This window comes from Nansenia antarctica, assembly GCF_963989245.1.
Source record: "Nansenia antarctica genome assembly, chromosome: 4".
Classification (NCBI taxonomy): Eukaryota; Metazoa; Chordata; class Actinopteri; order Argentiniformes; family Microstomatidae; genus Nansenia; species Nansenia antarctica.
Window position 1 is genome coordinate 68,375,867 of NC_137689.1, and position 14,386 is coordinate 68,390,252.

At 43.9% G+C, this 14,386-nt stretch overlaps 1 protein-coding gene across 1 annotated transcript; it reads left to right on the forward strand.

The window, feature by feature from the left end:
• Positions 1–5,875: 5,875 nt before the first annotated feature.
• Positions 5,876–8,481, forward strand: tmem141 (transmembrane protein 141; the record flags this gene model as incomplete). Its single annotated transcript, XM_080529642.1, has 5 exons — positions 5,876–5,929; positions 6,522–6,588; positions 7,128–7,211; positions 7,431–7,538; positions 8,411–8,481. The coding sequence occupies 5 exons, from the start codon at positions 5,876–5,878 to the stop codon at positions 8,479–8,481; spliced, it is 384 nt and encodes a 127-aa protein (XP_080385768.1).
• Positions 8,482–14,386: the final 5,905 nt, after the last annotated feature.

Consider the following 14,386-nt stretch of genomic DNA (forward strand, 5'->3'; position numbering starts at 1 on the left):
GCTGATGTATCCTAGGACAACTCGGCTATCTGTATAGAACTTTACAGCATCCAGAGCTATATCTAGCTCGCTTGTGACTAGCTCAGCGACTTCCACACCCAACACGGCAGCTCCCAACTCCAATCTTGGGATAGTGTGAGCCGACTGTGGAGTTAACTTAGCTTTTCCAAGGACAAATCCTACTTGACATTTTTGCTCAACATCAATTACTTGGAGATAGGCGACTGCTGCAATAGCCTTCACTGAAGCGTCTGAGAACACGTGTAGCTCCTTTCTTATGGCTGTTGAGATTGTAGAAGCAGAATAGGTTCTTGGGATCTCCAACTGCCTGAGGTCTTGAAGAGAGCTTCTCCAAGCGTTCCACTCATCTTCCCTTTCTGGAGGAAGAGGAGAGTCCCAGTCGGAGGCTTCGTTTGTGAGCTCTCGTAACAGGATCTTTCCCTGTATCGTAACTGGTGCAACGAATCCAAGTGGATCGAAGAGGCCGTTGACAGTAGCTAGAACACCCCTACGTGTGAAAGGCTTTGTGGATTCTGCTACTTGAAACGTGAAGACATCTTTCTTCAGATCCCAACTCACTCCAAGGCTCCGTTGAATAGGAGTGGGATCGACATCCAAGTTTAGGTCTTTGAGTCCCTTTGCTCGGTCCTCAGCAGAGAATGCTTCCATAACCTCCTGGCTGTTGGAAGCAACTTTGTGAAGTCGCAGGTTCGACACAGCAAGCATCTCCTGTGTCCGCTTCAGTAGGTCGATGGCTTCACGTGCTGTGGGCCTTAACAGGAGTCCGTCGTCAACGTAGAACTCTCTTTCGATGAACTGTTTGGCGTCAGACCCAAATTCTTCTTCACCATGAGCTGCAGCACGTCTGAGACCATAGATTGCCACCGCAGGAGAGGGACTGTTCCCGAATACGTGAACCTTCATGCGGTACTCACATATGTCGTTCCTAGGATCGTTGTCCTCGTACCACAGAAAGCGGAGAAAGTTCCTGTGGTCTTCTTTCACAAGGAAGCTGTGAAACATTTGTTCTATGTCCACAGTGACAGCGATCGGTTCTCGTCTGAATCGCACCAGTACTCCTAAGAGGCTGTTATTTAAGTCCGGACCAGAAAGGAGAACATCGTTCAGTGACACACCTTTCCATTTTGCACTGGAATCGAAGACGACTCGAATCTGGCCTGGCTTCTGAGGGTGATAAACCCCGAAGATAGGTAAGTACCAACATTCTTGTCCGTTCTCCAATGTAGGAGCCAGCTCAGCATGATCACGGTCGAAGATGTTCTGCATGAACGCGATGAAGTGCCTCTTCATCTCGGGCCTTTTCTCCAGTGTGTTTTGAAGAGAGGTAAGTCGTGTGAGGGCCTGGCCTCGGCTGTGAGGGAGTTGCTGACGGGGTGTTCTGAATGGCAATGGTGCCACCCAGCTGTTGCAGTCATCCATATACATTTCTTTGTCCATGACCTTTAAGAACAGTCTGTCTTCAATAGAGAGTCCAATCTTGTTGTCATCCCCGGACGTGTTGAAGATGGTGCTCCCTAAGTTGCATTCCCGGATACTGTGGGTGCCTTGCGCTGGGGCAATTTGATGTGCTGGCTTCGGAACATATTGCTCCTTCACCTGGATCCTGTTCGGACATGGGCTGAAGAATGAAGGGCGTTGGTTCTCAAGCACATTGGTGCGGTAGCTTTGGATGTCTGAAGGCTTGTGGGCTGCCTCTAGGCAGACTTCTCCTATGATGACCCATCCCAGGTCGAGTCGTTGTGCGTAGGGGGCGTCATGTGGACCGTTCCGTTGCTCCCGCACTTTATGAACTCTAAGGATGTCTCGGCCTAGCAAGAGAAGGATCTGTGCTTTAGAATCCAAAGGTGGTATACCATATGCTATGGGCTTGAGGTGGGAATGATGCAACGCTGCTTCTGGCGTAGGTATCTCAGCTCTTTCGGTGGGAATGTTGTTACACTCTATTAGTGTAGGTAGTGTCACTGTTGTAGCTCCATCCACAGATTCCACCACAAAGCCTGTGGCTCTCCTTCCTGTCATCTGAGTTGTACCTGCACATGTACGAAGTGTGAATGCTGAATCTGACCCCTTGATGTGGAACATATCAAAGAATTCAGACCTTGCAAGCGACCTGTTGCTTTGGTCATCCAGCACAACATATGCTCTGGTTGCTCTCTCTGGGTGTGCTTCTGGGAATATATTCACCAGGCAAATCTTCGAGCAGGATCTGCCGCTTTGACCCTCTCCACAGACTTCTGTGCAATTTGAGGTGACTGCAGATTGGTCTGATCCTCCTTCTCCCTCCCCGCCATCCTCAGATGGGGCTGGAGGCGGAGGTCCTGGATGAAGAGCCGTGGTGTGGCTGTTACTCTCACATTCCATGCACTTGATGGCTGTGGTGCAGTTCTTGGCTAGATGAGTAGTTGTGGAACAACATCTGAAGCAGACACCGTTGTCTTTGAGGAAGGCCTTGCGCTCCTCGAGGGGCTTGCTTCTGAAACCTCTGCAGCGTGTTAGGGGGTGTGGCTTCTTATGGAGAGGGCATAGTTTTTTCATGTCCACTGCTGTTCGGCCTGAACCGTCTCGTGTGTCTTTCTCGTGAGAGACATCTGTCTTACGTGCAGAGACCATGCTCTTACTTTGTCTCTTGAATGGCTGCTCTGACTTCATCTGGGCTGTGTTACTCATCGATAGCCTGAAGCTTGGGTCATTGCGAGCTCGTGCCTCTTTGGTGATGAACTCGCAGAAGAATGTGAATGGGGGAAAAACTACCTGTCGCTCAGCTTTGTATCTGGAACCCTGTGATATCCATTTCTCTTGGATGTTGTAGGGCAACTTGTCTACGATGGGCAAAATGCCGCGTGAAGTGTCCAGATAGCTCAAACCAGGCAGGTAACCTTCGAACATGGCTGCTTCCAACTCTTGGAGAAGGTCACTTAGCTCTCTCAGCTTCACAGGATCTTTATTGCTGATCTTTGGGAAGTTCTCCAGCCTGTCGAAGAGGGACTTTTCAATTACCTCTGGAGACCCGAAGCACTCTTCTAAGCGTTCCCAAGCTTTGCATAGACCTTGAGATGAATGACCTACATGTACTGCTCTTATTCGTTTCACGTGCTTTGCAGATTCACTCCCTAACCACTTAATCATGAGGTCCATCTCTTCATTAGCACTGAGTAGTAGTCCGTCAATGGCGTTCTTGAAGGACGACTTCCATGCCCAGTAATCTTCTGGGTGATCATCGAACTTGGTGAGACCGGAGGTTACGAGGTCTCTGCGTGCTAGGTACCGAGCCACATCACTGATGTCGCTTGTGTCACCGCTTCCTGTTGGTTTGTATGGTGAACCCTTGGGCCTGCTGGGTGTGGGCTGCTCTGATGAGGGCTGCCCTGATGTCTTTGGCCTACTAGGTCGCAGTGATGGAGAGCTGTGCTCATGCTTCACAGTGGAGGAGTGCTGTCTCTCGTATGAAACAGTCAGACGCTGTCTGGGTGGTGAGGAGGATCTCAGCCTATGGACTATCGGTTCCAGATTGGCTATAGAGTCCTTAACATCTTCGGCAGATAGTGGTAGCTGTGACTGTTGTTCTACGTACTGGCGTGTGCGGTCAACAGTGGCATGAATGACAGCTTCGATACCGTTGTTTTCTTCCTCCGCTGCTGCTTCAAGAACATTAGCTTCAGCGATGGCTTCTGCCACTTCTTTCTCATGCAGCAAGTTCTTTAATTTTGCTTCCATTTGGGCTTTTTCGATCATAATCTCTGATTCCATTTTTGCATAGCTAGCACGTGTGCGTGCTACTTCCACTTTGACACGTGCATTGACAGCTGCCCTACTGGCTGTTGATTTAAAAGACCTAGATGTGCTAGAGGCCACTGACCTTGTCTCAGCATTGCTCAACTCTTCCATCATGAATATTGCTGTGTGCTTGGCGTGAGCAAGGATGATGGGGAGCAGTGCTGAAGATCTCTCTCCTTGAGTCGATCCGCCCGCTGAGTGGTTGCTTTTTTACTATTCTGTTCCCACTGCGCGTAACCAGGGCGCAACTTCCACAGATAGCGAACACACACTGACACACAAATGAATCCTCAGACGCTGGAGTAAAGTTTAGTTCTTTACTCAATCCTCAGAAACATGAGTGGTCGTTTGGTTATTTTGTAAAACTGTAAATAAACATAAGAGTACAATTACTGTAATGCTCAAAACTATACTGTTACACTTTCAACATCAACAGTATGTAGCCAACATATAATATCAATATAGCAATACAAATAGTTATACTTAAATAATATAAGCTATGCATTTATAAACATATACAGTATACATTGTAGTTAAACAAGAAAAGAAAAGGCAACTTACAAGCAAAGCCTTTTCCAGGGCAAGAATGTAAACAAAGAGATTCTCCGGAGCTTTTCCTCTCAACTAGCTGCTGCTACGAGCTATCACGTCTGAACAGTGTGCTCACGTCATGTGACTAATGTTCGTCATGTGACTAATCAAAACCGAAACTGAATAAAGGCAGTAACAAATGTAATGTCATAAAATGTCCACTAGATGTCTCTAAAATGAAAACCTAAGAAACCATGACATGTAGTTTAGCCACCCATAGTCTTTACCCCTCTCTGTGTATTAATGTCTTTGAATGAATGAATGCCCTCTCTTTCAGTTAGTGGCTTTGAAAAAGAGTAGGCTGCTTTCAGAGGAAGTGTCTCTTATCTCTGTTCTATAGGACCAAGCTTATGATAGGACCAGGAGTGCAGAGTGGAATAAGAGGAAGATGTCCCCAGACAACAAACTGGACCAAACTAAGCTGATGATGACCAAGGGAAGCATTGGATGGATCAGTCTTCATCTAAATAATGTCTGTGACAAATTTGTTCTAGAGTGGTTTTGACCTAATTTTTTAAATTCTACATTGTCTTTGAATTAAATACACTTTGTTTTGGTTTAGAATGTAGCTAACCGTTTTAACGTGTTCATGACAACAATAGAAGTGAGTAAAGTAAAAAAGATGTTTTATTTATTTTGTAAAACCTTTTTTTAATAAAAAACCTTCTCCTCAACCTTCTCCTCTCCTTACTTATTTCATTGGACTGCTTGCTGTAGCCCTACAATGCATCTCTGTTACACAGATCATTTACATTGTACATTATCACTAGTACCTGTTATGCAAACTATATAAAAATCATTCCTTGATGAGAGGACTCGAGAAGTCGTTTTCCTAACAATAATTTATATTGTATATTAGGCTAACCTAATAGACAGCAGAGTCTGAAACTGTCTCATCTGATCCCTCTTTCCAGTTTCAAGCTCTTGCTGAGACACATACAGTGCGAGTCTATGATTTGTTCTTGCAATTGAGTTGACCTCCCTTTTGCCCATTACTGACCCCTCCCTGTCCCTAGCTCCTTAGCTGTCTAGTTTTAGGTTTTGTAGTTTTAGTTTAGTTTTAGATTATCTTAGACTGTTTTAGACTAGTTTTAGTTTTAGACTATGTAGTTTTAGTTTAGTTGTAGACTATGTAGGCCAGGTTTTGTATTGTATTTGTTTGTGTTGGATGTTGTATGCCTGTGAACAGGTCACACTTGAAAATGAGCCCCTGGGGCTCAATGTGTTTTTACCTGTATAAATAAAGGTTAAATAAAGAAAAATAATAATGTGAAAAGGCAAACCTGCACGTTGAGACCCGCTGCACTAGCGCCTCCAGTCCACATGGCGTCTTCACTTCTCTTAGTAAACTATATGAAATTCTCTTCACGGTTTTCTTTACTGTATACACGGAAGTCTCCAGTTAGATAACAACAATATTTGAATACATGTTACATTTTGCGCTGTGATTTGGTTTTCAGTGGTTGTCAACCTTTTGATTTTCCACGAGATGGTCAACCTTGGGATCAGAAAAGTAGACGATGCTCTGGCAGCGAAACACCCGGTTGGTGCCACTCTCTCTCTCTTTAAAAAACCCCTCTCCAACCTGTCTGTTATACAAGCTAGTTAGAGGACACACATGCTGTGAATGAATGGCCTCTTAAATGATAATTGAACTTGTATGAGCTTAGAATTATAAGGTTCTATCTCCGTGTAGGGCAGTTCAGAGATATTGAGCGTCAAAGTTTTTACATTCCATTATGTTTGGTGAGATGGAACCTTTGTATTTTATGAATTACTAACTCAAAAATGTCACCATTATTAAAAATAACACCACACAGGCATTAATAAATACCTAATCATTACAGGATCAGATTATGTAAAAAACAAAATGTTTACAAAAATGGAGATAGAACCTTATAATTCTAACGTCGAATTGAAAATCAAGGACCCCAATTGAAATAAGCCAGTGGCTTTCTTGGGTTTTTATCCTTTTAGTTGACCTTGTATGTAATATGTACTTTCATGTACCTACTTCTGCAAATCTTCTAATAAAGTTTTCAATCAATCAATCAAACGTCACGATTCTGTGAATGAATGGCCTCTTAAATGATGATTGAACTTGTGTACCGCATGCATTTCTGTCTTTCTCCCAGGGCTTGCAACAGTATGCTGCATGCCAGTCTCGTGCCTTCATGACAGGAACTGGCACTTTTATATTCGGTGAGTGTGGCACTCCCATGTCGTGACGTTAGAATTATAAGGTTCTATCTAAATTTTTGTCAAAATTGAGTTTTTTTTACATAATCTGACCCATTAGGTGTTTATTAATGCCTGTGTGGTGTTATTTTTAAAATGTTGAAATGTTTTAGTTAGTAACTAATTAATAAAATACAAAGGTTCCATCTCACAAAACATAATGGAATGTAAAAACTTTGACGCTCAATATCTCTGAACTGCCCTAAACGGAGATAGAACCTTATAATTCTAAGCTCACGATGTGTTACCTCCAATATTGAGTCTCCAACATCTTCATATGAACAACAATAGCCTTCTCAGATGAACACCAATGATACTGTACACATACCCCTGCTCTAGACGAATGTTTCGAGAAACTCACTTTTAGCTAACTCATTTCATCCATACAATGATCACAGTAGCCTGGGATGTTGTGGCATGCATTGTAGATGATGAAATGAGATGCTCGCAGAGTTCTTTGTGAAAGCCCCTAGTTCCTAACCTCTCGGTGCATGCTCTCCAAGGGACCGCTGGGTTATTCCTCATGCAGAAGCTCCTTCAGAAGAGACTTCCCTACCCCCTCCAGTGGAACCTACTGATTTCAATAGGTAAGAATGTAGGCTATCATAAATTAATTAATTCATGTATTAGGACTAGGAGAATATGTAATGTACTACTAATACCAAAACATTACGGTTACTGAGCCCAGAATGTAAGTTGATCTTTATTTCAACACAACTTCCCTTCCCCCGTGTAAGCTACTTACCTTACTCCTTTATTCTTCCCCCTCTCTCCTCTTCCCATCTCCCCATCTCTCCTCCTCTCAGTGACTTCGTCAGTAGCAAGCTATTCAGTGACACGCTGGGAGACACAGAAGTGCACTGACCTGTGGATACTTATAGAGACAGGGAAAGTGCCTGACAGAACACCACAGAGTAAGTCAACTTCTGGCTGGGGTCAGTTGACTTCTGACCAGTGGGCTGTGTGTTGGTGGCAGTGTGCATCCCATTCCTTCTTTTCAACTCTATCCATCAGATCTGGCAGTGTTTCTCATGGGGATTTTCTGGGTCTGAAATATGCATGAGAATGTTTGAAAGCATATTCTGAATGAATGGATTCAAACATAGGAGGGGTTCCAATACTTGTGATGTCCAGACAGTAAGTAATGTGAACCTCAACCTACTGTTTGGTGTCCAAAAGGTGTCTTTGTGGGTTTTGTACAAGGGGGGGGATCTCTCTCTCTCTCTCTCTCTCTCTCTCTCTCTCTCTCTCTCTCTCTCTCTCTCTCTCTCTCTCTCTCGCCCCAGGCGATCAGGCCTAAACAAGCCTACAGGAGACAATCGACTATTATCCCCAAGCACACCCCATATACGGACTACCTAACCATAAGCACACAGTCACGTTATACAATACTGCCTCTTACATCCACTGCCACAGAGTGCAATACTCATGACATTCTACTTGTACTATTTTATTTGACTATTTGTACTGCTAACTGTATCCTTGTCTATTGTCTCCCACGACTTGGCACTTGTCCAATTGTCTCACTTATGTCTTGTGCTATTTCCTTAATGTCTTGTGCTGCAATGTCAGGAACTGCAGCATAATAATTCTACTCTCTTATACTTGTGTAATGTGACATAACAATACTCTCCCTCTCCCTCTCTCTCTCTCTCTCTCTCTCCCCCTCTCTCCCTCTCTCCCTCTCTCTCTCCCTTTCTCTCTCTCTCCCCCTCTCTCTCTCTCTCCCCCTCTCTCCCTCTCTCTCTCTCTCTCTCTCTCTCTCCCCCTCCCTTCCTCCCTCCAGTAGCAGAGCCTGCACCTAAAGAACCTACAGGACCTAAGAAGACAGTGTATGGAGATGTGATGGATGATTGACCCCAAGAAAGAAAACCCCAGCTCTCTTTCTTGCCCTCACTCCACTCCTGCACAAGCCTATTAATAAAGACATTTATTTATTATATTATTTTACCTTTTACCTGTCATTTGAGGATGTTTTTGGGCCTCCTTTCATGGTAGCTAGTTGATGACAACGATGAAAATTGGGTCTTGTCTTGTAGTAGACTAAACATTGGTCTCACTGGACTATTACAAAGTCAATTTTATCATAACATGAACATTTGGTCTTTATCGCAACAAAGAATGTCTCATTTAGCTCTTATCTCCTAAAATGTAAATCACTCTTGACACATGAATAAAGTTCAACATTCCAGACAGTATTTGGTGAGTTCAGAGCAGGACATTAGGCCAAATGTAGATACATGTTTTCATACAGAGTTACATAAATCTCTTTTCGCTTTTTTTGTGAGGATTAATAATTTATAAGCTTGTGATGTGTCACCCTGATGCATCAGCTGGCATGCCATTTTAAAACTAGGAATAAATAAATAAATACCGGAAACCTGTAGTACCACAATTTGCCACTGGTGGCCAGTACCGGTTCATCTGATGCCATTTCTCATTCCTTTCCAGTTTATAATATTGGTCAGGGTGAGAGAGGAGAAGAGAGGATAATTGGAAGGAAATGAGGAAGGACGAGGAAACTAATGTGATGATTGTGTCATAACAATTATAGCCTGTAATGATACATGGAATAATGCTCATTGAACTGAGGAGAACTAAACTAAGAGTTGGAAAGGGAGAGAGAGAAAGGATTAGGATTAGCCCAAATAGTTGATTTCCCTGTTTGTGATAATCTTAAATATTAACCTGGATTTACCCCTCAGGTAACAACATTACAACATTTTTGCTCTCAGACATTTATGACAATACCAGCACTATTTACTTTCATATCTCCAAATGCTGAGAGCCTGGGGTCAGGTTGAGGGCTTTGATGAGCTTTTTTAGTCACCTGATAATCAACACTAGCTCACTCTCACACCTCTCTGGTGTGAAGCAGCGGTGTGACAGCATGACAGTTTGTTTGACCATTTGTCTTGAAGTCAAAGTGCTCTTCTAGTGCATTCTTCCTCCTGTCCTATTTCATACTCACCGTGGTTACACTCTCATGTTACTGCAGATGACACTCAGTGACCCTGACAGAGCAGTATGTGATAGGTTGGTACATAACCCCCAGAGTAGTATATGATTGGTTGGTACAACCCAGAATAGTATATGATTGGTTGGTACAACCCAGAGTAGTATATGATTGATTGGTACAACCCAGAGTAGTATATGATTGGTTGGTACAACCCAGAGTACCGGTAGTATATGATTGGTTGGTACAACCCAGAGTAGAATATGATTGGTTGGTACAACCCAGAGTAGTATATGATTGGTTGGTACAACCCAGAGTAGTATATGATTGGTTGGTACAACCCAGAGTACCGGTAGTATATGATTGGTTGGTACAACCCAGAGTAGAATATGATTGGTTGGTACAACCCAGAGTAGAATATGATTGGTTGGTACAACCCAGAGTAGTATATGATTGGTTGGTACAACCCAGAGTAGTATATGATTGATTGGTACAACCCAGAATAGTATATGATTGGTTGGTACAACCCAGAGTAGTATATGATTGGTTGGTACAGCCCAGAGTAGTATATGATTGGTTGGTACAACCCAGAGTAGTATATGATTGGTTGGTACAGCCCAGAGTAGTATATGATTGGTTGGTACAACCCAGAGTAGTATATGATTGGTTGGTACAACCCAGAGTAGTATATGATTGGGTAGCATATAATAACCTAAAATCCATTTCTCCACAACATGGGATCAGCTAGCCAGGCATTACACCAGGGGGAGGCTCTTTGAGGTAGAAATCGGAGGACGGGCTCACTGTAATGCATGGAATGGAATGTGGAATGATATGTTTGATACCTTTCTTCATTCCATTCCATGTGTTACAATGAGCATAACCGTTGATTTCTACGGAAACAACAGAGAACCTGCAAAGTGAATCTGGGGGTGGGATGGTTGATGGATTAACGTTATGTCAATGTTCAGGACCTGATGTTCCCACACTGGGTCTCGGCTTGGTTTCCCGCTGTGGTGATGTCGATGACAGATCAGAAACGGGATGATGCAGGAGAAGAAAGTGTCGGACCGGGTGGTTCAGAGCTCTCCGGGGCGTGGCAGGATGAGGTGGCCAGGTGAGGTGAGCTGCCAGAGGGTGCCAACGCTCTGCCTTCCCTGCCAACCTCCGACTACCTGGGGCTGCCACCTCCTAGCCTCCTGTTCATGACTGGTCCTACTGTATGGGGCGGTGGTGGTAGCCTAGAGGTTAGAGACGCCAGCTAGCAATCGGATGTTCGCTGGTTCAATCCCCTCCTCAAGAGGGAGCTGCATGTGCCCTTGAGCAAGGCACTTAACCCCTAATTGCTCCAGGGGCGCCGACTATGGCTGACCCTGTGCCTAGAGCAAAAAAGACAAAATTCCAACAATTGACTGACAATTGAAGTCGATTGCATGGCAAATAAAACATCTGTATGTGGCCTGGGCTCATCTCTTTCCATCCACCCTGAATGGCTTTCCGGAAACACAATGTTTTCATCATGCAATTGATGATGAAAATGCATTAGCCAACAAGCTAAAAATCATCACCCCAAGTTTGACTGTGTGCAGTAGTGAAACCCATCCCTCTCGAGACTGTCGTTAATTCTTCAAATCATATTTTGGTTGAATGTGTTGACTATATAGTTTATGATATAATGTTAATTGATTTTTTAAATCTCATGTCTTCAGAGCTCGTGAGCTTGTTGCTGGGTAGAACATGGATGTATGGCATAATCCAAGCTTAATACAATAACTTATCTTCAGGCAATCACAACCAAGCATCAACAAAGCAGTTGAGCAGTGATGATCAAAGGCCTCATGATGACGTTGCATCAATGAGGGCAAACCAGCGCTGAAAGGCATGCTCGGATTGGCTTGACATTTCTGTGCTGCAGTAGAGGCTGGTGGAGGTAGAAATCGGAGGACAGGCTCATCGTAATGCATAGAATGGAATGACACGTGTGTTTGATACTGATACCATTCCTTGATCCGTTCCATGCATTACAATGAGTCCGTCCTCCGATCTCTCCCTCCAACAGCCTCCCCTGTTTAGTTGATACTGTGACTGAGGGCATAATGTGTGCCATAACCATGCAGTTTGGCATTTACAGTCAGAAATAATGATTGTAAGAACAGCTCACATTTGTGGTGATAGGTTTTTAGTCACATGATGGGTGGTACTTATAAAGATGCCTTAGGGCTAGATGTCAGGACTGACCTAATATTGAATTCAATCAATCTAAAGACGAATAAAGAATGAACTTTTGAACTTTTTGCCTCTGCGTCCAATCTTCATTAGAGCAAGACTTGGGCATTACAATGTACGTTGTCCTGTAGGTTCTGTATAGGAATCTGAATAAGGATTCAGCTGTGATATCAGCCACTGGCAGAGGCCTTGCTCAAGAAAAAAAGAATCAGCTTTCATAGGTGTTAAAAACCAGTACGTGTGTCAATAGAACAAAATGTTATTGTCTTGTTGTGTCTAAAACCCTGATTGTGACCCAATTTTCATTTTTCACATTTGCTGAAAACATATTTTTACCCACTTAAGAACTTAGGGGGCCAGTGGAACAATAGAGTCCTTTTACAGGATAACTCCCTCCGGAGACTGGCTGACCAAAGTCCAGGCCCCTGGCACACACTAACCTGTCATTACTGGGCTCCAGAAACAGCAGAGGAACCAGGGACAGCCTGAGGACGTGGATGAAGCCCAGGCACGGATCAGGAAGCTCCTTAGGAACAGAGCTGGTTTCATTACGGGGAGGGAGAGGAATTCACTGAATTATAACTGAGCCATGAACGAGGGAAACACTTCAGTTTGACTGTCAGTTTTCTTCTTTTTTGGTCACTACCCTGCCCTACATACACCCTCACTCCCCTTCTTCTTCCCTCTTTTCCTTACTCTCTCCTTCTCATCTTTTCCTGCCTCTTTTCCTCCCTCTCTTCCTCACTCTTTTCTTTCCTCTCCATCTCCTTCTCTCCCTCCCTCTTTTCCCACCAATCTTCTTCCCTCTTACCCCCCACTCTTCCTCCTTCTCTTCCTCCTGCTTTTCCTCCATCTCTTACCTATTCTCTTCCCCCTCTCTTCCTCCATCTAGTATTCCCTCTCTTCCTCCCTCTCTACTCCCATGGTGACTTGCCTTTGAAGCCTTCTGATTGGAAGATGTGATGGCCATCCTGAAGAAGAGGACTGCAGTGACCCAGCTCTCAATGCTTTGGTCATATGCACAGTGATATCGCTGAAGGGAGAGACGGAGAGAGAGAGAGAGACGGAGAGAAAAATGTGCTCCTGTATTTGTTTGTTCCTGTTGTTCCTGGTTTGTTCCAAACCTGCACACCAGCCAACTGGTTTCCAAGAATAAAATCAATAGCTTCAACTGGTAGAATAGGCCGCACACCCACACCCCTTTTACCAACTCTGAGTCTAACTTCAACATATGCACAAGAACGAGAAATACATGTGTGTGTGTGCTGCATTTGCCAGTAGGGTGAGGTTCTAATAACTAAGATAAACAATACTGTCCCTCAGTGCACGCATGGTTTAGCGTCCACTCATGATCCGTGGGTGCTGCAGTGTGTGTGTGTGTGTGTGGGGGGACGACGATTTAGTCTCACTTCTCTCCCCTTTCTTTCTCCCTTTCCCTCTCTTTCCAAAACACACACACACACACAACCCACTATCTCTTGATCGGCTAATGCTGTGAACTGGATGACCCCGGAGGCGGTGGTGGTGGTGTTGGAGCAGCCAAAGGGGTTTTACTGTGTGGAGAAGCCCCAGTCATTCAGCCTGGGGGTGGGATGACCACCCCTACCGCAGGACTGCCACATACAGTGCCTATCTTATCTCACAGTCAGTCTGACAGTCTCAGTCAGAAGTTAACCTGAATTCCCTTAAAAGGAACGTTGGTATGTGTTGTCTTTTAAATGATGATTTATGTAGTCGCCAGTCAGGTCTGACAGCCTACTTTGTGTACACTGTAGCATTGTTAGGTCCTTTACTACAGTCAATCTAGTCCCCACCTAGCCCCAGGCATGCAGAGAATCCATTTACACAATCAATGTAGCCTGGCAGACGCCTAATGCCTGGTGTTGAGTTGATTAATTATTGTAAGAGCAGCATGAACGGTATACCGAGACTGACGTAAGGGCATGCCGTTCATTCAACTGCAAAATGAATGCTGGGAATGAATTTGTCAATTTCTATGACCGTCAGCTTCAGTAGAATAGTAGCCTCTCTCTTGTGATGGTGAAAGTGAAGGTCAATGAGACGCTTCAAGCCCAGAGGACGCGATGGCACTGTCAGTGACTGTTATATGACTCAACCAAAAGAGAGGAAGAAAGCGAAAGCGAGTTGTCTCAAATAATCTGAGCGTTTGTTCCAGGCCTATTTTTTATGGCCATAATAAGGCTTAGAGTGTTTTGATCAGGAAAATACATTATATGTTGATCATTAACGGAGTGCTATGAATGAATGAATGGATGGTCTTTATTGTCATTAATACAGTACAGGTACCATACAACGAAATTTAGGAGGGGGGGACTCCCCTGGTGCTTAAAAAAGACTAAAAACAAGAGATAAAGGGTAAAATAAAAAAGAGAAAAGAGCTGGTTGACATAAATAAAGGCTATGTACACTATCTACAATACTATACTACTATACTATACAATAAAACACTGTGCTGTACACTATGCTATGCTATAAATATCCTAACTTTTCCTATATCTGAACCTTATGTACACATGGGTTGTCATATTGCACATAATATGTGCCTGCAGTGTTATAATG